At 41.2% G+C, this 26,576-nt stretch overlaps 1 protein-coding gene across 1 annotated transcript in view; it reads right to left on the bottom strand.

Moving 5' to 3' along the window:
- Nucleotides 1–4,634: 4,634 nt before the first annotated feature.
- The window catches only part of RAD18 (RAD18 E3 ubiquitin protein ligase), a gene marked incomplete at its 3' end in the record, with an annotated part of 22,446 nt that continues 504 nt past the window's right edge, over nt 4,635–26,576 (bottom strand). The window contains exons 2-8 of the mRNA XM_010282392.1: nt 24,438–24,499; nt 22,925–22,995; nt 14,259–14,614; nt 12,031–12,130; nt 9,121–9,305; nt 5,391–5,467; nt 4,635–4,695 (exon numbers count right to left, since the gene is read on the bottom strand). Coding sequence (XP_010280694.1) covers nt 4,635–4,695; nt 5,391–5,467; nt 9,121–9,305; nt 12,031–12,130; nt 14,259–14,614; nt 22,925–22,995; nt 24,438–24,499 — 912 coding nt within the window. The remainder of the gene's footprint in view (nt 4,696–5,390; nt 5,468–9,120; nt 9,306–12,030; nt 12,131–14,258; nt 14,615–22,924; nt 22,996–24,437; nt 24,500–26,576) is intronic.

Here is a 26,576-nt window from a genome sequence, read left to right as displayed (position 1 = left end):
AGTGCCGACAGCAACGTCTTAGGACGGCAAAGCAAATGTCCTGGTGAATCGGTGTACTTGGAAATCAACTTTGAGCCCAGCTGAAGCAAAGAACTGCCTCATAACTTCTTTATTTGTTTGCTTTTGTCTTCTTTTTTCAAATCAGCCTCTGAACCACCTTTTCCTCCGCGGGCAGGGAGAGGCCGGAGCAAGCCCGCCCTGCCCCGCAGCCGCAGCAGGGGCACTCCCCGCATTCCCAACCCACACCTCCCCGTCACCCCGCACTCCTCCGCGTGCACCGGTAGTTCTCCATCTTCTTCCCTTCCTGCTCCCCACACCCCCCATCCCTCCCGGCCCTGGCTCGACGGCGGGGTCTGGCTTCCCCTGCCAACAGCCCTGACCTCCTCCCCCACCCCCACGCTTGGCCTCCGCATCCTGCTCGGCAGGGCCAGGGCACCAGCCCAGGGCACGTGCGGCGGTGGAGATGTGTGGTCCAGCGCCTCGAGGAGCGGACACCCCTTGCCGAGCGCTGCTGGGGTACGGCAGGTTTAAATAACCACTGCACTAACCCCGACCTACGTCCTGCTGTGGTGACAGGACAGGTGGAAGCCAAGATAAAATCCTATCAAGTTCTGTCCTGCAGAAGGAAACGGATTTAAAACCGGCTCTCCCTCTCCTCGCGTAGCTGAAAACGCCACATAAGGTCAACAACTCCTTTAATGAAGAGGAAGTTCTTGTCCCAGATGCTTGTGTTTGAGCCGCTGCGCATTCATTACGTAATTCCTTTGGCACTTCGGTTTTTCCAGTATTACTATTTTTTGTTGTTTTGTTTCATGGTGTAACTACAAAGCTTTTCAAGTAAAAAAGAAATGTCCTGGCAAAGCAAGGCACTAGTCACACACACTGTAAACCACCACTGCGCTGAAACAACACACTATGCACATTTCACAAAACTACAGGCATTTCAATAGTAAAACAACCGCAGATGTAACTTCAAATATTTAAAACACAAAACATGGATCAGTAAGCCTCTGAATAATACTGCAAATTAAAAGATATATAAAAATAAAGAGCAGCAGAATAAAATTTTTTGAACAAATGTATTTCTTTTCATGTAGATTTTTTTAACTCTTTAAATAGAGGCCTGACCACGAAAAAAGCAGAACGAGACTGACGCCAGGCTGCGGGTGTCACCCAGCTCCCCAGGAGCAGACAGAAGCTGCTGCAGGGAACAGCGTCTGTAACTGCACCTTCCAGGCACGGACTCAAGCAGAGCTTCCAGCTAGCGTATAAACCGTCCTGAGCTTCACCAAGCCAAGATATTAATTGGTATTTCAAAAACATTTCACACACAAAAAAGGCAAAAAAAAATACCAACAGTGCAATTAGCAGTTTGCTAAGAGGTCAGAAAATTGTAAAGAAGGTAAGAAGGAAAAAAAGGGGTTTATGACAGCTGTTTTGTCTTGCTTTTTAACAAGGCTGTTACACAGCTCCGCTGTGTTGTGTGTTTCATATGAAGATACAGAACAAAAAGTATATGGCTGAGTTTTTTTAATTCAAAACTTATGCCAGAGTTAATTAATCCATCTGTGAATTAGGGACCTAGAGTGCAAATGTTGTAAACTCGAAGAAAAAAAAACAAACCCTTCATTGTATAATAAAGCTTTTTAAAGTCCATCTGTGCTACAGTGGAAAAAAAGGCATTTAATAAACATTGTTTTAATCTCTAACTGTCCTCTAATTTTAATATACAATTCTTTTTTCATGCTTATTTCTCCCTTTTGCTTTTATAAGTAATTTGCTGAAACTAGTTATGATTTACCTCTTTGGTCATATTTTTTATTAATTTTAAAACCACATGTTCCCATTAAAATATTTTTCTACCTTCTCTTTTTTTTCCCCTCTCTTTTTTTTTTGTTTTCAGACTTTTAAATGTTCAATAAAAAAAAAAAAATATATTCTCAGGAACAGAAACAAAAAGCAAGGGAAAAATTTGCTAAAGATTTAGGCCCTTATTTAGCCTTCACAGAAACCCAACTAAAATCAACAAGGCTAAATCTAGCTGCATTATGGAATAATTTATGTGCCTGAAGCAACACAAGGAAACACAGGAAATATGACCATATTGCAGATTTAAATACACCCTTAAGTTTAATCAGAACAAGTTGTCCCTTCATTGCCTTGCTCCTCTGTGGCTGAAGGCAGAGCAGTTTAATGTTCATTGAATATTGTTTTAGCATTACATGGCTAACTACCATGGTTGAGTGTGCAAGCAGAGCACAGGTGAAGCGAAGTGAGTGGGAAACAACAGAAAAGAATGTGAATATAAAACACCACTAGGGACCCAAGTACAACGTAATGCTTTGTGCACACAAACACACAAAGAGTCAGGAAGTAATCTATAAAAATCAGTTGACATTAGCCATTTCTGTACTAAATTAATACAACAGGGTGCAAGTCCTGCAATCTTTAACTCTCACAAGAACGTTTGCTTCTAAACTAACCATAAAGATGATTAGATGGTTTCACAAAGAAAGAAAACACTGTTCTCAGGTTTAAGCACACAGTATGGAGAAACACAGTTTAAAATACTGTCCTTTCCCAGGGTCAGGTTAAGCAGGAATGAGTCCTCTGCTGGGGAAAAAACAAAACAAAACAAACACCAAACAACCGCCCTGCAAAATCCACCACAAAATTGTAGCGTTGAACTATAGCTCTCCCTATGATATTTTTCTTATTTGTTATCTCTTCTCTTCTTTCCCTCAAATAGTTATTCCAGTTACACTTCTCAAAACAAATGCTCTTATTCTGTCAGGGCAGAAGCAGGTTTAATAACCGACACAGGCACTGGTCTCTTGTACAAACAATGGGGACCCAGTATAAAAAAATTAAACAGGAACAACAAAACCAGGAAAAAAGTCACCCAGTTTGCACTGAATTCCAGTTGCCTGCACAGGATGAAGGGGAAGAGGTCAATCAAATGAGCAGAGTTTTTTTAAAAAGATTTTTAAAAAAGTCTTTTTAAAAGATCGCTTCAAAAAACAGGGCTGGACAGGAGAGGAAAGTCTAAAAGGATGCAGGGAGGAGACAGGAACATGCGATGCTTGTGGAGAGGGATATGAAGGAAGGGAGTGAATATGAGGAGCGCTGTGAAGTCCTGGATGATTTGAGAACCACAGTATACAAATAAAACATGGAAAAAGCATTTTCGTCTCAGTTAAAACATACTTTTTAGCAGGAAGGGCCACTGACAACTACAGAAGTGTGAAAAACACACCATTGAGGAAACATGCAGCCCTAAAGTATTTTAGAGATGCCGTAATAAATATAAACTACTAGTGGCTCGTCATTTAATGTCACTCTGCATTAGACAGCAAACCTAGAAAAATAAGGTATAGAAAGAGTAAACATATACAAACCTATCTGCTACAGGATGAGCTGGAGGGCTTGGGAAGACCAGCCACCACCCAGAAAACAGGTGCATTTTTAAAGCAAGCCAATTTCCCCTCATTAAGGGTGTCGGGGAGGAGGGAATATGCTCAGTAATGGGAAAACCCAGTATCTGTGTTACTGGGTATACTGGTGAGTGCAGGGCCAAGACAGCCAGCATTCAGCACACTCCGTGTTGGCAGAGACGCCTCCCTCTGGAGTGGCCCTGAGCCAGGCCGGTGCTCCTGGAGGGCTCACAGACAGCAGACCCGCCTGCAGAGCCGAAGTCATACAGTGCCAAGAACCTCAAAGAAGGGAGAAAACAGTATCAAACCCGAAGCTGAGGAAATTCTGTATGTATAGAAACACTCAGGAGCGCATGCCATTGTTTGCAGGGGCACAGCAGTAGGTAATAAGCTCCTTTTTTTCAATCAGTGAGTGATTTAATACACACAGATTCATATGCTGCAAGCCCCAGTTTTAACAAAGTATAGAACTGGCAAACTAATTAATTTACATGAACCTCCTTGAGTAATTCAGATTATTCTCAGAGAACATGCCAAAAAATCTGTGGGGAGAAAGGGTGAAATCTCACAAGCAAAGCATGAACAACTTTCACCACAGTCACAACTGCACTTCCGTTCTCCCAAACCTGCACCCGAAGGACTGCGTGAAGAGTCTCATGCAGAGCAGGACACCGAAACAGAGCTGCCCCTCCACGCGCCAGCCAGCGGCCCAGGCAGCTGGACAGGATCCGGCCGCCATGCACGCCCAGCGCCGCTGGGGCCTCAGAGCGTGCTTTCAGGGAAGCTCTGCACCTGATTTCCACCCGAGGGCTCGCAGTGAAACAGCACAACTACACATCGCACATGCAGTGTGGGAGACAGAAACTCTGCTTTGCTGTTCTTTATGTGCAACAAACATCGGAGGACCATTAAGATGGCAAGTAGAAAGTGCAGAAAATGGAGATGCGCTACGCAGGCACTCAGCTTCCATCTCAATCTTATCCTGCCGTGGCAGTGAGTTCTGTCAAACATCAGTACTTAATAGAGACTGAGTTTCAAAGAGGAAGTTTCAGCCCAAACAAAGAACTTCCAGATTTAATGTATGGGGGTTGGGGGAAGCACACACACATGAAAAATGTCACTTTTGTGTGTATATTTCAGTACAAAGGAAAAGAAGCTCAATTTAAAAGCAAAACAACGTAAAACTTGCATATTACTTACGATAATCAGCATGGATCTCATCTATCTCTTCCTCTGTCTGGTCCTTTGTAAAAGTCAAGCTCTACAGAAATCACACAAGTGCTTATTTACAGAAAGAAAAGATGATAAAGCTGCATACTTTAAAACTAGAGACTTAAAACTGTAAGAAGGAGCAGCTGTCCGTTGTTCCCCCACCAGCTCTTACCATCTCATCTGCAGACAGTAATATATATGTAAAATACATATACGTGCTGTCTCGCTTTGCTTTCATAAAGTCAACAGGACTAAGCGAAGCCACCCCATATAACACCCAGCATGCATGGATCATAAAATACTTCCTAATACTATGCAACAAACATGCTCCAAAAGTCGCAAAAGTATCGTATGTCATGGGAAAAGAACAGGCGCTATTGCTGATACGGAAGCAAGGAATTTGCTAGCTAAATCCTAGAGAATTCTAGGAAGCAAAATATTCCCCACAATGCCATGGAGGGTCAAAATCCTCCGGTATGACCAAGGGGAACATTTCTCAAGAATTTTTATTGCAATCAAAAAAATGCTCATATTTAAATGGTTTACGCATAGAAACATCAGCAGTACACAAATGACAAATGAGTGGTATGAGAAAATGATGTTGATTATAAGATGGTACATATGAATTCCAACATGCAACCTGGGAATTTTGGTAATTCCCATAGTAAAGTGATAGGCAAACATGCTCACTCCGCAATTTCTCCTAGCCATCTCCCCCTTTGAAAACAAAGATAATTAGCTTACATTTTCACCGGTTTTATTAAAATCAAGTTGAACCCGAATCTTCTCATTCTTTTCCAGCTCTTTAACAACATCTGCAACTGTTTGAAAATATAAGAAAGAGATGACTGAAACAGGACCGGTTACAGAAAAAGACGTAACAGCACTGAATGAAACTACCATGAATTTAAATCACAAGGAGACAAACTGGCATTAGCTCTCCAACAGCGAAAACTCTGACTCCAATCACAGGCAAGCCCAAACGGCATGGTTTTACACCAGTGCTCCGCGGCCGTTTGTTAATGCAGAGGAACCGTTCCCACCTGCAGCGGCTGAGCAGCAGAGGCAGGGCCCAAGGCTCGGGACCAGGAGGCAAGGTCGGGAGCCGCGGGCCTTGGCCCAGGCGCCTTGCAGCAAGCCTCACGGTGCTTGCCGGCAGCTGGCTCTTGGCCACCTCCTGGGTTGTTGCTCTCGTTTCCTTTGTATTAAATTCATGGGAAAATGTAGCCTTTTTCAATCATATTTACATCTTACTCTAGCATATTATAGCATTTCTGTGGTGCACGGGCCTGTCTTCTTTATAAAAGAGTTTCCATTTTATAATGTATCTTTAAACAGAAGATACAATAATGACATCTACTGTTTATCTTATTTTTACCTCCAAGGACTACTTTCCAAGGCTACACAAAACTGCCTGCAGGCTTATATGCAAAAGCCATGCTCCAAAGATGAATTACAACCTACTCTAATGATTAAGTCAGATACCTCAAAAGCATATAAACAGACATAACTGTGTACATTAACATTTTAACTAAAACTACAGCTATGCAGGACCCTGCACAGTTTATTTTGACATTTACCTTTACAAATCTGTTTCTACACTTAATCATTTTCACAGAGCTACTAGGTAGCTATGGTTATTTATTAAAACAAATGCTTTCACTAGACAGTAAAGTAACCAGAGAACAAGAAGCTTACTAGGCTGTGAAAGAATAAAACCTGTTCAAAACTGGTTTAAGCAAAACCCAGAAATTTGGCAGCTATGCCTCCTCAGAAGCTCAGCTGTTAGTATTATGTAGTGACCTTAGGCTCACTGCTACCACGGAAAATGCATGTCTGCATCTTAAGTGCTAGTTTAATAATTCACCCTTTACAAATAGGTATTGAGCCAGACCTCAATAGAAGTTTTGCATTATTTCGGACAGCTGAAGTACGCTGTAGCACACTCTGGAACTCCTCATTTAGCTAGCGTGGACGAACGGCACGGGCAGGGACTTGGTGCTGCTTCATCACCAGCAAGCGAAGAATCACCCCAGAGGCCGAGGACCTCCCGGCACTTCAAGGGCTAACAGGGATGGGCCGGCACGGCACATCTTGGTTCCAGCACGCCTTGAGCAGACCCGAGGCTCCAGAAGAACCGGCATCCACCTCTCAGGCCGACCTTGCTACAGCATAATGGCAGCAGCGCAACCCCAACGCCGCGACCCTTCCTCTCCCCTCACCCAGAGCTGCCGCAGCTCCCAGCCAGTCCACTCCTCACTTCTGCTTCGAAACGGCTCCGCTCCTGTTTAGCTATCAGACAACGGCATACATCCACGACCTACAGCAGCTTCACATCTACTCCCGCCCCTGGGGGAACTCTGAGAGGGACTTTGAGAGTGTTTAATTAAATTTCCAAAATTAACATAAATCATATGGTGATTGACATTCTGATACAAGTGCTGTTCTCAGAATGAAACAACAAACTTCCTAAACTTCTATCGTTGCTGAAGTCAAACACAATCTTAACTGTGTGTGCTAGTTCTCATCCCAGAGACTTCCTGAAGTCCTAGAAAACAATTTTTGAAAGAATTTATGTTTTATTTTCAGAAGTGCTTAGGCACAAACCAAGCAGTGACACTTGGCACCTAAATCACTTGGGCACTTACCCTTCTTAGTCAAATTCTTAAAATGGCTAAAGGAGCAAAATGAAAAAGTGAATACTGCTGGTTGCAAACTTGCTTTTCTCATACACTCACTCCCACAATGCAAGCCAAGAGCTGGCAAGTGAAATTAAGATCTCAAAAGCAGGAGCCTAAAGTTTGGCTGCTAAATTCATATTCATGTTCTTCAGTGACTAACTTTTATTTCTCAACAATGGTGGTACTGCCTGTTTAATAAAGGAGTTTAACACCAAAAACCATTTTATTTTTGAAATGCTATGGTAGAAGTTGCAGATATTTGGCATTTGCAACTGTCTGATCACACAGAAGACCACACGTACTTGGAGTTAACATATGAGCTTTTAATATTCACTTGAAATAAAAACTCCCCCATACTGTCAAATTTGTTAAATCATAACTGACGAATTAAGTGTTTTTTACTGTTTAAATTTGGCAGCCTTCTCAAAGGACACTTCTCACTCTCAGCCCCGAAGTATTCCTGTTACACTTAAGCAACAAATCGCAAATGTAAAGTTTGGCTGTGTGCCGGCAGCGGTGCGCGACCTGTGCCGCGGGGACGCTGCACCCAGCGGTGCCCCAGCAGCTCCCAGCTCACTGCGCTGCCCTGGCCCGCCTGCTCATTCGGCTCCTGACAGCCCCGCTGCCAGCGAGGCAAAAAACTCATCTGCTCCAAATAGTTTCTGAGCCCTTCAGCACACACAACAACATTCAGAATCATTAACAACCTCTGGAAGAAATGGTGAACTTGTGCTTCAGGACTTAAATCTCTGTGAACGTGAAAATTAAAGAGATCAAACCGAGGGTGAGGAACAATATTTCTCATCTCTCTAGTTTGAAGTAACTACAACCAGCTCTTGCCAGCAGCAGGCCTGACCTACCCTACAGACCTAGCAGACAGCAAGCAACATCCTGAAACCAGCGCAGAAAACACACCACCAGCTATATGAGAATTTCTAGGACACTAATGGCTGTGCGGCTCCCAGGAGAGTAATATCAGAACATGATCCTGTTAGAAATTCCTTTAAAGGGCCTGTTTGCCATAAGCTTCTAATCAAATTAAAAAAAAAACCCACACCACTATAAATCTGATGTCTGCTTCTCACCCACACACGCCTGTGTATTTGTGCTGTTACTTGTACCACTTGCAGAACCAAACTGAGAGATGACAGGTGACCCGTCTTTAAAAAAGATGCATGTTTTCATCGTGTATAAAATAGAATGTAACAAGATGAGCTGGGACAGTTGCCCTTCTAGCTCATACACGCTATTCAAAAACCTAAAAAATGGCCACACTGCCTACAAAACCAGGCAGCCCAAACACCCCACTCTGATCTCACCCTCCTTGTCCCAGCCCCGGCGCTTTCCGAGCATTAAGCCTGAGCACATGCAAACAGACTGCTGTTTAAAGGAAGTTTATATTGCACTCACATTAGAGACTAAAACACACTCCTCTTATCCCATACAGCTGTTTAATGCTACATATAGTCTGGGTTTAATTTTATAAAATTGCTGCAAGACACCTAAATTGATATAAACTCCAGCAAAACATTAACATTTCTTTATTAATTCATTCTACCCTACCTATCATCTCCAAAAAGAAACCTGATTTTGAAATTAAATCTAATAAAAACGTAGAAGTTTCAGTGTATGGAAGGAAGACAACAAATTCAGTACAAAAGATAAATTAATAATCAATTCACTTACTAAGAACCTCAGGCACTTCTAATTTTTTTACTAAAAGCCTCAGAGTTTAATTTGGAGGCACTCGTTAAAATGCAAAGTCAATAAAACCCCAGAACATTTTTCATTACCTGATTTGGGGTTTAGAGAATCACATTGAGCATTATACATGTGCACAAACTCTTGGTGTCTCTTAATAAGCTGTTGTCGGGTTCCGTGGGTAGACAGACCATGTTCCTTTAGTTTCTTCTTCAACTCACGATCAGAGAGCAAGTTGTAAACAACTTTAGACATAGGCTTCCTTTTGTGAGCAGAACTGCAAAAGGAAAAGGAAACAAACTTTTTCTAAATTAATACACCTACTAAGAAACTAAATATTGACTTAGATTTGTACAGGGCATTTCACCCGCTCTGGGTAAGAAATACTTGAAAGAATCATTTCAGCCATGACAGACACACAACCAATTACACAGGGTATCATAGGCGCAACAGCTCAAGGAAGCCAGAACACCTTTTCCATCTACCACAAGGAAAATTTCAAATATGCAGAAAACAATAGGTCTACTCTGATTTTCTTTAGGAAATGATGCAACACTACTGCTCATGTAACAAGTACTGTGGCTCAGTTTTTAACATCTACAGCAAAGGCTTCAGAATCACATCAGCAAACAGCATTTTGTGTTTGCTGATCATCTTCATTGGGATCAAGCCTACATTCACTCTGAATTCAAAAGGAAGCGTACTGCATTCAGACTGCTGAAACACAGCAAGTGTTTCCACTAAGTTCCACCCAAGTACCAGCCATGTCTTACTGGAATCAGTTCATGAAGTTTTAAAAGCATTAAAACCGCAAGCCAAAACTTGAATTAGGAGATTTTTCAGCTTTCTCAAAAGTCATTTCCTCAGAAAGATACAGTCATGTACCTGAAAGCAAATCTGTAGCTCCCATGTAACAGAAGGGTAGTTTGGTAATACAGAAAATTACATTAAAGCGAATTAATAGTGCTGTTGGATGAATAACATCTAAGACCAAGATTTATTCCTTCACACTGCCTTATGTCAGAAGAACTCAATAACTAGGGAAAACATTTAATTACACAAAACTGCCATAGAAAATTCAACTACTACAACTTTTGTAATCTAAAATTAGCAAAACAGTTTCCTTCTGCACAAATTAGTTCAGTCTTCCCTACACCTCCTGGTGAAATACACTCAAAGTAGCCAACAATGGTATTGAAATCCATCTACTGCCTCATGAGTCTTCTTCAACTTAAATAATTATTAGTTACAGAAGAACAGCATTTAGTTAGAGACACTTTTCTTCAGCAGCACTGCTCTGAATTAGAGAGGGTAACAGCTTTCCATTGTGAAAGCTAGAGACTTGTTTGAAAACTGTATTCAGCACTTTCAACTTACCACATTAAAAATAAATTTCAAGGTTAAAAAAAAAAAAGACACAAAAATTGTCATTAATTCATTTACTCTCATGTAGCCCTTGTAGCATAGCTAGCAAAAAAAGATGCATTACCACAATACACTTTTCAGGAAATGGCTTTTTTCATTAAGTCCTTTGTGAAATATAAACATTTTCATTGACTAATTCAATCTTTTACCTGAAAAAGCTTTGTATGTATTATAATTCACCAGCAGCATGACCTAGAAGAGTGATGACAGCTTTGGGAGCAGACAGCTACATGAAAACAGTTCACAACAGTTTTGAATCTTAATGTTGGTGGGTTTTTTCTCCCAGCCTTGAGAAATGCTATGTTCTTTGTGAACATACACTTACCTGTTGTAATAACTCCTGTGCAGGTTTTGGGGCCTAAATTATCAGTTCTACTGAAATAACTGCTCAACTGTTAACGTAGCATGCCATGCGCTCCTAATTTCAGAATAAACAGAGCTACAATTCCTCGGAGAAGAACTAGAGATGTGCTGTTACTGAAGCCCGAACAACACTGCCATAAAGTAAATACATCAACAAAAAGCCAGCATTTAATACATAATAGCCAGTCCCTAAGAAGATGTATCTTGCGTGATAATTTCTTAAGATCCAAGCAGTCTAGATAAAATAAGCAAAATTTTAAATTCTGTTAGGGACATGGGCTTGACACCAAAGAAAGATCTGGCTTTTATTTCCATTCATTAAGAACAGAAAAAACACTAAAAATATCCCAAATGAAAATTAAAATGTAACATCAGATTTCAATATTCATTTACCATTTATTCATCTTCAAAGTCCTTTAGCTTATAGACTGCATTCTAAGCATGACTGGGCAACGTAACAGCTTTAACGTAAAATTACTTTCTAATTCAAGGTTCAGAGGAATTGGAAATACAAGCATGCAGTAAAATCACATGCAGCAGAAGTCCCTCACAGTTCTTAAGTCTGATCAGTTAGAAATAATAATGGCCTAAATTTATGCTAGTAAGTAAAATAAACTGAAATCTACTCTTCTGATGTGAATGTGGCAACCATGACAAATTCTAGGGCAGAGGCATAGAGTCAAAGGCATGCATTAGTCTTGTGGAAATTGAGATCTGACAGAAACAACTTTGGCTTGGGCAACTTGAAAAGAACCACAGTGAGCAGAACCAAGAAGGTGCAATTTTTATTTTTTAACTTGACAGCTAGCAAAGCAATTGTCTTTTGGCCCATCTGAACTGAGGTAAGCAATTTATTCACCAAGTGAAAAATGGGAATAAGTGTTATCTGAATAGATTTTTAATGCTAGTGAGTAGAAATCTGATGAGGATAATGTACAGACTAAGTTTTACTCCCTGCGTTGAATTCTTTAAAACATTGTCCAGTATTTTCTTGCCATTAAAAGCCAAAAAGTAATTCTGCTGGCGATCCACATACTTTCTTGAGAGGGGAAAAATCACCACAATCACATTTATACAGTGATTTTCAAGTGATCTTTACAGCAGGCAACCAACAAACACACAATCACTGTACTGTAACCCATCAACTAATATTTATTTCAGCCATGCAGAAAAATAGCTATATGCATATAAAAGTTCTCAAAGTTGTTTCTTACCTTCTGAGGCTGTCCTTCTTCTCTTCTCTTGTCAAGCAGCTATCCAGATGTTTGTTTATATATTGCTCTGGAATAGCAACCTCACAAACAGGACATTCAACTAAAAGCAAGGGAGAAGGAATTTAGTAGCATGTATATCACAGCAAAGAGCAAATGTTTTCATCTGAAAACTAATTGTTGATTGAAGAAAATGAAAATCCAGAATTCCAGGTTTCTTTTTCTAAAAGATCTGGCATGTCTATCCAGAATCTTCATTTTCCACTCTCATTTTCATTCCAGGACACTTATTTCCCTCTGTGTAATATCAGAATGGCTCTCATCTTCCCTGCAGTCAGATGTAATGAAACCTCTAAAAAAAATCTAGAATAACAGGCATACTACACAGAAACGTAGGGGCTAATATAAACATACCTCTGTGCTAATGTCTTTCACTTTTGCAGTATTTCACTCCTAAATAAAGGAAGCTGCTTCATTTTGATAAAACAGTATAGCACATACTTTATTCATATTAACAATGTTCCAAACCTGTGGTTCTCGGATAGCTCTCAAGTACTGTCAATACATGAGTTAACCCAGCCTCACAGGAATCCTATCATCCAACCATGCCTCATACTCATTTCTTAGTACAGAAAACTAGATTTTGTGACTTGGGCTCAGAGGCCCACAAACACCCTATAGCATGGTCATCCCCAACTCAGAATTCTCCTTGCATCATGTTTTCAAGCACCACCTGTAAACATCACCTGTACAGGCTGTCAAAAACAGACTTAAAATATTTGTCTTTAGCAGTCACATTCTGTCAAAAACAAGAGGTTAACTTTAAAGGAACAGTACGAGTATTATTTTGCATAGGTTGTTTTCTGGTTTGTCTTTTAAATCAAAATTGACTTCCTGCATACAAAAAACAACCAATGGAAAATGCTGTGAAATGTTGTGGGAATTGAGTTATCTGGTAACATTGCTTTGCAATTCCTGACTCCCATGACATCATATTCTAGCCAAAGGTTTTAAAAAAAAAAAAAAGTTGGGACAATAACATTAACACAATAGTTCTGAGCAGTCTATTACTGTATTTGAAGTTAACATTTCAATTCTTAACCCAGGAGCAAATGATACTTACTAAAACCACTTCAGCATTGCCTCATTTCAAGTATTTCATTTATATTGTTTGACCAACTACTTCGCATTTGTGGAAATAATTCCAAGGTAATGCATGCTCGAGAATTTAATAAGGTCATAAAACAGTAAGCAAGTGAAAATTTCAATTGCTCAAGAATAAATGAGCAGTAAAATTTCATATGAGTTTTAAATCACTAACACAAGTTAGTGATGCATAAAACTAGGAAACGCAACTTCTGGCTAAGTTGATGCCATTTTCATACAGCTACTTTTCTGGGTGTATTACATCTTTAAGCAGTATTTACCCAGCTAATGAATAGATATGAACTTCAGAGTTCCAGTTGAATAAACTGTTAAACAAAAGACCAGATAAATATGAACTAACGAGAATCACTGTTTTACTCCTACATGGTCTTTTATTTTAATTTAGGCTTTCAATTGGGTCAAAAGGATGGATGCAATCATGTCAAAACTAAGAGGATTCTGTCATTTTATTGTAGTTGATCAGTATAAATGAGCATTTTCATGCTTCAAAATAAATTAATCTTAACACTGTAGAATTACAGAAGAATAAAGCAGATTACTTTCTCCTGGAGAGTGTATGAATAGGAATATTAACAAAACTGAAACCATGATCATTTTGACTGTGGGTGTACCCCTCAAATAACAAACACATTATAAAATACCTTGCTTCTGGTTACTTAAGGATATGAAAGCAGAATGAATGTTGATGTTGTCTCTCTAGTCATTAAGAAGGAGAAAATTACTTCATTTTTTACTGAGTAAGTCTGTTGTGCAACTATTGCTTTTTAGAGTTGTTACTCAAAGCAAAGGAATCTGAAAGCGTTGAACTCCATTTAATTACTTGGCATCAGCCCAAACTTCCTCATCAAGAATATGCTTGTAAGCAGAGCTGTCCCGCATAAGCAGTAATCTGAATGAAGCATAGCCCAGTTAAACGGGAAGCATTTGAACATGCCAATGCAGATCAGAACAATGCAGAGAAATGAGATGAATGCCGTGTACTGAAGGTACTCTAATGCATACAGCCAACCACAATCACGGACTTGGGGAACAGAACAGGACAAACCAAAAATAAAGCATCTCACCTTTCTTGACTACTTTTACCATAGATGTAGAAGGCTTTTCATGACTTCTGGTGCACTCAGGGCTCTCTTGTGATCCCACTTCATTGTCTTTACCATCAATCTCTGCAGAGCTGCTAGAAAGGTTATGGTGTTCCGCAGTTTTGAAAATCTTCTGATCTGTTCCTGCCAGGCCATCTGTTTTTGTCAAGGTGCAAACTCTTTGCTTTCTCAAGAAACTGTCAATCACTGGCACCTCTTCTTTTAAAACTGGGCAAGAAACAGGACTCCTAACATGGTCTTTGCCAGGTGAATGCCTGCTACAGGCCAGTGGAGATGAAATCAGTGGAGTATCCAAGACCAACTGGAACAGCTGTTTTCTAGAAGCATCCAGAGGACAAGATGCAGTTAGCTACACTGAACAGTATTAGCCTTTTTTCCAAGAAGAAACCAGAATGAAAACAGATGGAGTTTTTCCTCCATTCCTTCCTCCCTCTCCCCCCTCGCAGCACTTGGGAATCGGCTAGCCCACACAAACCAGGAGCACTCCAGCTGAGCCTAACCGTGCTCTACAGAATGAAAGAATTATCTGCCTGATTTTCAAACAAAATAAATTCTACTTTGCAAATGTAATAAAACGCCTCTCAAAATATCACACAGAACACAGTAAAGAACAAAAAGTTTTCCCCCTTACTTGAAGATGGCAGACGACCATTTTCCAGTCAGAGTACTTCAAGCGCTGTACCAGCTATGACAGAGGCTCCTGAAACCAAACAGCTTAGCAGAAAACGCTGCCATATTCCTTCTGTCCCTCCTTACTGTCGGTCTCCTTAGTACAGCAGCTCGCTGCCCACCCAGCTGAACAGAAACCCACCAAAAGATAACTGCGTGCTTGTCAGCTCTTGAGATCTAGCATCAGCTAACCCAAACTATTTGTCACACTTCATCAACATTGGCCAAAGAGCACAAACCCTCCATTCTTTTCTCACACAAAATAAGGGAAAAACATAACCACCCTCTAGAGCAGCCCACTTCAGTCTCCACCAGAACGCTTACCACCCATCTACGCATGCTTTACCCCCCACTTGTACTCCATACCCTCCTCAGGGCTAGCAAATGTCAAGACGCAAGTTAAACATAAGTCTTTTTTCAAAGAAATAAACTTGTATTTTATCGGTAGGAACACAGTAGCAGCAGAAGGATCATTCTCCCGCCTGCTTCGTTAGTACTTTTAGCTTTGAGGTAATATGAAGAATTATAAAGTCACAGTTTTCCTAACTCAGGCAATTAGGTCTTAGAGAGATGTTTTATTCTTACCCCCACCCCAGGGTTTTTTGCAGGATCCTGTTTATTTTACCATGTATTTTATACAGATCAATCTAAGATAATTAAGCCAAAGACTGTGCTCTTGGCAGGGAGACGGCATAGCAACACAGCTGTCTGGACTGCTGGCATACCTTGTGGTTCACTTTCACTCCTGCATCATCGCAGGCGGAGGGAAAGCTTTCCCAACTAACGTCAGCGACAGGCAAACCACGTGTTCCATTCTTACCCGCTACTATGCCCAGAGTCCTTCTCATCCCGAGGGTCACAAGTTTCATATCATCCAGCCAGAAACAGCCAGCAGAAGTACACAAGCAGTCGTGAACCTATTCCTCTTGAATTCATTGCTCCATCATCCCTTGGCAACCTGCACACCATTCACTTGAGCTCTCCACAAGTGCAAAGCTGCACGGCCGCCCAGGTGTTCCTTAGCTTTCCCCCCGACTTGCTGCCCTTCTCACAGCCACCACCTGCCAAGCCCCAGCCTGCTGCATCCTCAGAAGTCCTACCCAACGAAAAGGCAATTACAAAAAAAGTTTTACCATCTGCAAGCTCTGACAAACTGGGACAGCTTACAAAACATGGAAAACCTTAAAGGAAATGAGGCATCTCTCTAACAACGAATGAAGGAGATGGGTTCGGCTCTTAGAGGTACTCCGTCCCCACTTCCTGAGTAGGGTAGGGAGGATGTCCCTTCCACTTTATAGCAGGGTAACACAAGAGGGAGGGATGGGAAGAGGCATAGCTTCTGAGGATGCTGAGGACTCTAAGAGCCCCTACACCAAAAGGCACAGTATACCTCACCTGTGCCTCCATCTCTCCAATCCATGCTGCACTGAAGACAGTTCAGCATTGGATAACTACTTGGAAAAGTTTCAGTCTTTTAAAATAAAGATTTTTCATGCCAAGAAGGACAACTAATTAAGAAGAGTCTGTATATATCAACTTTTTTTTAAAAGATACGTAAGTCAGCAGGTAACCCCACAATTATAGTAGTTTAAGTTAGGTTCCTGGTGAACAACCAGAACCACCAGCTCAGCACACCAAACGCTCTGCACTAGTCATATTCAAGCAGATTCAGAAGCCTGATTTGAAGTTTAAGTTTCCTGGATTACTGGATGTAATGACCACATCTGTCAGCAGCAATTCACATCTATCCCAAGACACTGACTTTCTGCAGTGCAAACAAGTGCAATTAAGTGTAGCAGCAAAACTATGTTTTTCTGTCTGCTTATGCCTAGATATGGACTGGAAGTTTTTAAGGAGGTTAATTCCCCAGCTGACACAGACACAGAGGGGTTTAGCTACTGTTGGCATAGGATCAACTTCACAGGGAACTCAGGAGCTAGTGAATGGGAACATGAACAGAGTGCCTTCACACAGCCCTCTCCCACTCCTGCTTCACCTTCGCTGTTTACAAGGGATAAATTTCATCCAGAAGTATCAGAAAGGTCTGACAGCATATTGCTGCTCAACATGGCCATTAGCAGCAATAATTAGCAGAGTATCTAATTTTACTGCAGATAAATGCATAGTATTCTTCAACTTAAAGGTAACAAACTATAGCCTCAGAAAACTTGTCACGTCACAGATGGTTATATTCAACATCAGGTTCAACAGCAAACAGATTAGTTGCCTTTTATTCCTAATACACTTAAGGAAAAGTTTAACCCTCAGAAGGATGCAGTTGGGTGTTGTACCAAAGATGTACTTTTAAAGAAATATTTTTTCCCCTTTTTGAGCACAGAATTTATCTTTTGGTTATGTAAAAAAAAAAAAGTTTATTTCTTGAGGCTCCCTCAGGTTTTCATACAGGCAGCCTACCATTAAAGTAATTAATCAAAGTCAACTTACAGTCTTATCATATTATTCTTTTGGCTGTTAAGCAACCATTTTTACACAAAAGCCCAGCATCCTACGCTACAGCAAGCTAAATTCTGCATGGCTCAGAAAACATAAGACAAATCCATAAATGCAATTATTTGGCATCCTGTCAGTTGAGTTTTCTCATAAAGAATGATGCAGCCAAAAATATCTGAACAATTAGCCAGTTGCCTGTATTCATTGTCTTCATCTAGAGAATGCAACTGTTCTCCCTCATCTTTTCAGTGTATTCTCAATTGCTTTTGAGACCATCTCCTCTTGTCAAAGTAACACCTTCTACTACTTGTAACCACCAATTAGATCTGTTTATTTTTCCACCACACGTATTCACTAGCTAAAATGCTTTTCTCCAATGTATTCACACTAGCTGACAACACTCCTCAAAGTCAAACTTCATATCCATTTATCTTTTCATCAGAATGATTTGTATGTCTTTTTCTCAACATTTCTTTCTCAGGAAGTATCACAATAGTACAGCTTATAGTACCTTGAATTCTCCGAAGCAGAGAGTTCAGTAGCCCGATTTGTCTGTCAGGAAGGCTAGCAGGCCAAAATGCATCTTTGAAGGCGAGCCTGGGCCTGAGAGACTGCAAACCCATCAAGGGGCAGTTGAGCAATCCCATAAAGGCTGAAGGCAGAGCTGGAGGGAGGAAGGCAGCTCCATGCCCAGCAGAAGCAGGCAGCAGACACAGAGCAAAAGGCTCAGAATGCAAAGCTCAGCATTTTTGCAATGAGTCCTGTATGAAAAGATAAACTTCTGAACTCAGCAGAGCTGCTCCAGAGCTGACAAGACAGACTACCCGAATAAGAGACCATCTCACTTCAAAGGCAACTTGTTAATATTTGCATGAAGGCAGACAGAATAGAGAAATCTTCTGAACAGAAATTTCAGATTCTGGAATAAGACTGTGTCAATAAAATATGGTCTGGTATAAAACAGAGAGAGAGAGAGAGAGAGAGAGAGAAAGAAACTGGAAAAACAATACAAAAACCTAAACCTATCTTAACACTAAATTGATAATAAAGTTTGTTTTAATTACACCATTGGTCTACAAATAATCATACAGAGTTTTTCCTCGTATTGAAGGATAAAGACTTATGAGTAGACTTCCCGAAGGGATCTGATTTTGGCACAGAATCAATGGAAAGAACACCAGGATGAGAATATGAAAACTTGTTTGCCAAAACACACATGAAACCTCTGTATGCCCTTTTTTTTTTTGGTGGGAAAATACAGAAAATATTATTACTAAATTCAAAAGAGAAGAAAAAAGTCCCAGACTGGCTTTTCCCAGAACGCAGTATTTTGGGACTGCTGAGCAGCTTCACTGGCTGTGTGACGACATCTAGTGGCCCTGCCAGACCTGCGCCCCACCAACCGGCACCCCACACCCAGGCACCCCAAACCCTGATGCCCCACCAACCAGCACCCCACACCCAGGCACTCCACACCCAGGCACCCCAGCAACCAGCACTCCACACCCTGGAGCCCCACCAACCGGCACCCCACACCCAGGCACCCCAAACCCTGATGCCCCACCAACCAGCACCCCAAACCCTGATGCCCCAAACCCAGACACCCCAGCAACCAGCACCTCATACCCAGATGCCCCACCAACTGGCACCCCACACCCAGGCACCCCAAACCGTGGTGCCCCACCAACCGGCACCTCACACCCAGGCACCCCAAACCGTGGTGCCCCACCAACCAGCACCTCACACCCAGGCACCCCAAACCGTGGTGCCCCACCAACTGGCACCCCACACCCAGGCACTCCACACCCTGGAGCCCCACCAACTGGCACCCCACACCCAGACGTGCCACAGATGGAAGAGCTGGAGCACTGCAAGCCCTCCTCGCACAGCCCTGGTCTATCTGACAGTACCTTTATCAACTGCCACTTCCCTCCCTCAACATGAAAGTGAATTATTCAAATTTCTCATTATTCACAGGAATTCTGACAGTTGTTATTGTAGTGCTTTGGACAAGCATGACTATCCGGGAAGATTCATCTGTCATTCAGCGACAGCAGAGTCAGGAGAAAGCCTGCCGGTAACAGAGAAGTCCACTCCCACCATGACCAGATTGTCCGGCTCACCTAGAAACCGATTCCACTGGAAAACCTCAGACAACACTATTTTTAAAAAGCTCTGTGTTTTGTATGCAGTTTTCAACATTGTCTATTATATGCCCTCAAGAATTTAACACAGACTGCTATCAGCTCTGAAAGGTTTTAGCAGACACAATTTTGCCTTCCTGGCACAAAAGCAGTAAATGCATCGCAGCTGACAAACCCCAGTGGAAGTGCACAAGCAGCACCCTTTAAAGGCTGAAAGATGAATCGACAAGAAGTTAGTGAGTCCTAACATGCACTGTTGTAACCACTACCCAAATCCTCCTTTGACCCATTCTCTTTAATCAGTGGCTTGGGTTAGGACAGGGAGTTCCGCTTTTAGTTTCACTGAAGTTTAACTCTCTCTGCCAGGCATGCTTTAATAACAGTATAAACACCTTGTGAAATTTTCTTTTCTTCAGATCTGCAAGATCCACAAAAAAACTTCCAGGGTCCTCCCTCATCGAGGTCCTGGTTCCCATTTTGCAGTCCATCCACTTCTCCCTTGACAAAGCAGCTATGGAGCAGAGAAAGTAGGTAGGAACCTAGTGCTTCCACATAAATAAATTCTGGGGAAGAGATGGGGTTGTGAATCTTCCTAGGAACAGCCTACACAGGACAGTCCTAACTGTACTAAAGGACAATTTCTCTCCTTGAAATTCCTTCTGCATCCAGTCCTTCTGGAGTTTCATCAGTGTATTAGATCAGGTACTGCCATTTCTCTCAAGCACTCAGAGTGAATGTGTCTATTCCTCTGACTCACTAGCTGTCAGGTAACCCTGATGAAGAAACTAAGTTATAAACGTGAAAGTAAAAATATATTTTTCTTCCCTACGTATGAAAAAAAGCACAGATCATTTTCAGCAAGGACTAGTTTTCTACTTATGCAAGTATAATTCTAATTTCTATTGCTAAATTTTCTAATTAGGTAATGCATAAAGGGACAATTTTCATCAAAATAATCTCTTTATTAGAGGACAATGAAATTACAATTTGAAAGCAACCCTAAAACTTTATACTTATTATTTTTTAAGACACTGGCCTCACTGCAACCGACAAAAATATTGTTCATAAAGATGGCACAAAAAGCACTCCCTGTCTTGCTCTCCTGACCTGGTAGTGATAAATTCTTTCTGCAAGGCACAGCACAAGCAGCAAGGAAAAAAGCTGAGCAAAGGCTGCTCTCGCCCTGACAGGAGCCTACGGGTGGAATTCGTCAGAGCAACGCACTCCCTGAACTCCTTCACTGCTCGGCATCTTCGTGTGCACCTGAACCCAAGGGCAGGGCAGTGTGAATTCAGACCTCTTAAACTCTATTCAAAACCGCTCCTCTACCCTTTCAAACAGAATATAATGTTAATGGGACATAATGAACAACACATCTTCATTTTTCCTGGGAAACCTGGGAGGAAGCAGGACTCCCCAGACAACACTCACTGAGCACAAATGAACGTGAAGGCTCTAATTCTGCAAACACTTGTGCATGAGCTAAATGTTGAGCACAAGAATAAATGGGATCAGCACGCAGGTCTATTTAGAATGATTTCCATTCCATGCACACACTGACCTTGGAGCACAGCTTTTACTTTGTTAAGTACTACCAACATTAACATTTTCTGTCCCTATAGGCCTGACTTAAGAAATGTGTTTGAATTTTGTGAAATACTGAAAAGATTTAAGGCCTAATTTTCATAAACGCTAAACTACCTGAGGCTCAAAGTCAAGTCAGGGTGGACTTGAAGAGCTTAGCACGTTTCAAAAATCAACGCCTGGACTTTGGATTTGTTTTGGGGAGGGACAAAATGAAAGAAAGGAGTTGGGGATGGAGGAGGAGAGACGGAAGATTTGTCCTGTACGAACATCGCTAGGGCAGAAGCCAACAATGCTCTTATGCTTTAATGATACTCCTATCACATAACACTCTCCAGGCAAGTAGTGACCCCCTCGAACTCGAGGCCATCTGCAGAGTAAATGCAATCCCAGGCCAAGAGAAGCACGAACGCGGAGTGCCCAGCATCTGAAGTGACACAAGATTTACTCGCTATGTATATTCCTCTCATTACTCTGCCTTATTAAAGCAGTTACCTTAGTAAGCCATTTGTTGTTGGGCATTTCTTAACAAGATCCATAAAGAAGCTTGGGCCGGCTCTCTCCCACCTCACCCCCAACCTGACAGCAGAACTGTTTTTGTCTTATTGATCTAGCTTTATATTCAGAAATTGATTGAACTCCAAGTCACAAAAGGAAAGATTATTAAACTACTCTGACCGGTAAGATTTATACGGATCCATTAAAGCAGTCAAAAAAAATTAACGTTTAAGATTCAATATCGTAATGGATCCAAGTCAGCACCAGTTGTTCCCTATAAAATTAAAAAAAAAAAAAGTAAACCATTTATCACTAGGAAACACCAAAGACAGAGTTCAAGCTAAAATAATGGAACTGTAGCATTTCAATTCTTCAAATAAAATCAATTCAATCTAATAGTGGTCATACAGAAGATTAGATCTTCATCACAGAGAAACTCTCTCAAGAAACAAAGCAATAAACTGAAGTGTTTCCTATCACGAAGCCAAGAATCTCATTGACTTCAAGTTTCAAGTTCATTTCAGAGAAAAAGATATTTGTCTCCCATAGACATATAAACACCTACAGAATACCTAGCAAGTCACAGAGCTGCTTCTAGCCAAAAGAAAACAGAGATAATACAAGAAATCTCATGTATCTGCAGTGGTAAGCATTTACCAAGTTATGCTTATCCTGTTGTTCCTGTCTTTCAAAGGGATGAGGAGATCAAAAATGAATTAAAAACAAACAGAAAAGTAGATAAGAAAACCAGGTGAAAGCACAATACTCCATTACTTTCCGTATCCAGGAAAACTCCCATTTGTTGTCCCTCAATACCTACATTTTTCCCATCCAGTGACTTCACCAAGAGAATTCTCTTGTAAGTTGACTATTACCACCGAACAAAATCTTTCTGTTCAGAATTTCCCCTGCACACATAGGAAGGACCTTGGAAGCAAATCTTTATTACCATTACTTTCCCTGTAGAGTCCTGACACATCTGCTTGACTTCCTACATGTCAGGAGAGACTAACTTACACAGCAGCTAACCACAAGCAAAACCATAATAAGCTTACACAACCAACACATCACCTGAGTGGACAGTAACCTTCAGCCAGAAAATTGTACGATTTTTCCAAAAGAGTAAACATTCATCTTTGACATTTCTGTGACACCGCAATTTGTTCACTTAGTCCTCGCACTGCTCCTCTACAAGGACTTCTGCCCTGGTCACACAAAATAAGCCACATCTGCCTTTCTAGCTGCCAAACCAGAGATAGCATTCATAAAGTTGCAGTGTACCTTGCAGAATTAAAGCTCTTTACTAGTTCATCTAGTGTCCGGTTATTTTTCAGGTCAGATTCCGAGACTGCCTATTAAAAAAAGAAAGAAAGAAAAGGAAAAAAACCCACAACATTCAAATGCAGTGAAAACAAGTACCTAGAAAATGTTCAAGTGATCAGTAATTTGTTTCTTGGATCTATGCTTCAACCACCCCCCACGGAACTGCTATATGAATGAAGATGCATGAAGTATAAACATTTTTTCCTGAAATATATCCTAAACGAAAATAACTGCCTGAGAACTGTAAGTCTAGGAAATGACAGGTAATAGATAAAAATGAAGCATAAAGCTAAAGCAACAAAATCCTATGTACCCAGTCTCCAACAATGCTTTACTGTAGCCTGGTTCTAATTATTTTGAAAACCCAGCCAAGGATCCCATGAATATGATAAGAACCTTAAGCAACAACGAATGAAAACTGATGAAGGGAAATGTTAATCTTTTGAGTGATTATGGAATGAAAATATGAATTATGAGATGGCTTTGTGCATTCAATTCATTTTTTTAAACAATTTCTGGTTTTTATCTCTCTGGCTCGCTGTCTCTTACACCCTTTTTTTACAAAGCTTTTATTAGTCTTGCTCATGTCAATACTTGTGATTTTTAAGAAGGCAGTAGTAAAATGTACTCCCCAGAAATGTACATCAAGTATCTACACTTATTTGAGCATTTAAAAACTGGCAAAGCTACAAATAGATCTGTTTTTCAGTCTTGAAAAAGTCTATGCTGGTTCATGATTTAGAAACACGGAAGAAAACTACTTCTATTTTGCCAGTATTCCTGAAGCACCATCCATTGTTTTTAGGCAGCCTACCATTTTTAGGAGTTCAATAAAGCCCAGTTGGCTCCAGATGAAAACTTAGATTAAGGCCTAGAATAAATTGCATTCTGTGTTCTTTAAAAAAGGCCTTCAGTCAGATCATAATAATCACCCACCTGCAAAGCAGGCCAAACCTGCCACAATGCTTTTCACATTTAACCTAATTCTCATGGCAAATGCCTCCTCTCCCTGGTGCATAATGTGGCCCTCTCATCCCCCAAAAGGCTACCTGGTAGAGTCAGTGAGTTTTAAGTCTAAATGGTCTGGGGAAACTTCTACAGACTCCTTGAAAGATGAAGTGAGGCCACTCAATCACAGAAAATTTAAGTGCTTAAATTTCAGCACTCACATTTGAGGTGATGGTGTATTTTAACAAATGTTAAGTGTTTTGCGACAGACTGGATACGCAGCTCTGAACCAAAACCCAGGTTTGATTCTCCATCTACTTCTGCCTATGCTGACAGAAGAGTAGCCCTGAAACAGAACTCCAGTTGCAAGAGCACCACACTTTGCCCAAAGAGCCGCTGACCAAAAGGAAAGGTGGTAATATATGACCAGAATTAATTATTTAGCATAGTTCAAAGGGAAAAGGTCCTGAGATTTGCCAAAAAAACAAACAAAAAACAAGCTGAGGAAAAGAAAAACACTTACCACACAGCATGTTGGACACTGAGTTTTATAGGACAAAAACTTGCGTATACAAAGGGAGCAATCTGGGAAAAGGAAATATGTAGTTTTTAAACAGGCATTCTTCCAAATGCAGTTCAACAACCTTACTGATATATTTTCTTTTTGTACAATATATGTAAACTATTCCACAATACACCAATATTGAAAATACACCATTTTTCCACAGAATTAAGATTACCATTGTAGGGGGAAAAAAAAAAAAAAATCAGTATTTTATGCAAGCATCTTTCAACATTTAATCTCAGTCCCTGTCAAAAGCACATGTTTTCTTGTTTCTTTAACGCAAGACAAGAAAACCTTAGTCTGCTACCACCACTAAAAGCCGTGTGTCTGCACTGCTCATTCCCCCACCATCACCCCCCCTTTTTTTTTTTTGACATGACTTAACATTGGATCACTTTCATCTTCCTGCCTAGCCCCAGACAACCTCTGTACGCCCTCTTTTTCCCAGGTGTTTCTTCCTCTTTCCAAAACAATACTAACATGTTGTTGAGGGAAAAGGCTAAAAGGGATGGCAAACAACACTGGAATGCTAAATGAGAGACAGCTTAAATGTTTCCCAGGAAAAGTCAGTTTTATCATCATCACAGGATGCTTCAGTAGACTCTTTGGTGAAATATGTTATAAGCTTAATTTTGTTGCAGTAAATTCCTAAAATTGTTCTTTCTCTACTCGTCTATGAGCTTTCATAACCACTTCAAGTTATGAAGTATTTCATCACTCTCCAGCAACAGGCATTCACTTACTAGATCATTTTTGGTCAGAGTCTCAACACTTAACACATTTAGCAACAGCTATCTAAGCAGATACATTTCAAAGACCCTCTGTGAAGGAGTCTGAAAAGCAGCAGGAGCATTAATGCACTACTTCAACACTTAGAAACTGCAAATACATCTAAATATTCCAAAATGACATTATATAGTAAGATGTGATATGGGGGGAGGAATCTATAAAAAAAGAAATAAATTTTAACTGAATGAATATGAATCAGCTTATAGATCTAGCCTGCCAACATCCAACAACCAGTGACCTTCAGGAAGCGATGGGGCTGACCTATGTTTGCAGCCATCACTGCTCATAACCAGGGTAGCTGAAGCGTGTTTGAGGATGATAAATGACATAAGCTCTTAGTCTTAACGTCTGTGCCTAGGGCTGGCTCTGGGCATGTGCAGAGAAGACAATGGCCTCACAATTCTCTGGCCCCAGTCCCTTCTCTCCTATTCACCTCCTCTTCCTAAGGGAGAAATAGCTCCACACAGCTGAGGTCTCAGCCTGCTGTTCCTGGGGCAACAAGATAGGTCTCTGTCTACTGTAGATGATGGATGTGCCAAGAATTAAACGGTGCCACAAAGTTCACTTCCGTCGGCACCAACAGACCACACCTAGCTGTAAAACTGCATCTGCTGAAGTAGCTATAAGACTCAGCCATAGCACTGTATTTCAGTGTACAGGAGAATCCCAATTATGAATTTAAGCTGACAACCATCACTGTATGCTTAACGACAATGACAGAGTGAAAGCATACAAGTCACTGCCAGCAAATAAAAATCTCTATTGAGGTTAAAGGTTGTGAGAAGAAATAGGAATAAAACAAGCTTGGCACAAGAAAAGTCAGTAATGCCACAATTTACACACCACACATCGAAGACCACAGGTGTTTTCTTATGTGAGCAAGCAATTCTGAAACCTGCTTAGCTGGAAGCACAGTAGTAATTTCAATACAGATTTAAAGACAGGAAAATCCTGGATGACAGAAAAGAGCTCCCTCCGACAGCAATAGCCACTTCCATATAAGTCAGAAAGACCCAGGTTCCCCTGCCCACCATCAAAGCTATGCTGGCCCCAGGCCAGGGTGGCATGGCTGTGCTTGCATTGAGCTGTGCTTAGGATAAAGACTCCAACTTCAGCACGCTGCAGGCTCGCCGGGCCCAGCGGCTGCTCCCAGCACCAGCTCCATCCCTTGCTGGAGGGCAGCGCCCTCACCGCGGAGGCAGCAGAACACAGGGCGGAGGTAACCTCAACCACCGCCGTCTGCCAGCCCCTGGCTGGTCCCAGCCGCCTGGGTTCCTCAAGAGAGCAGCACATTTAACACCTCGTGCA

The sequence above is a fragment of the Phaethon lepturus genome, unplaced genomic scaffold, assembly GCF_000687285.1.
Source record: "Phaethon lepturus isolate BGI_N335 unplaced genomic scaffold, ASM68728v1 scaffold17762, whole genome shotgun sequence".
Lineage (NCBI taxonomy): Eukaryota > Metazoa > Chordata > Aves > Phaethontiformes > Phaethontidae > Phaethon > Phaethon lepturus.
The sequence above is the reverse complement of the archived record's forward strand: the minus strand, read 5'-3'. Positions and strand labels throughout refer to the sequence as shown.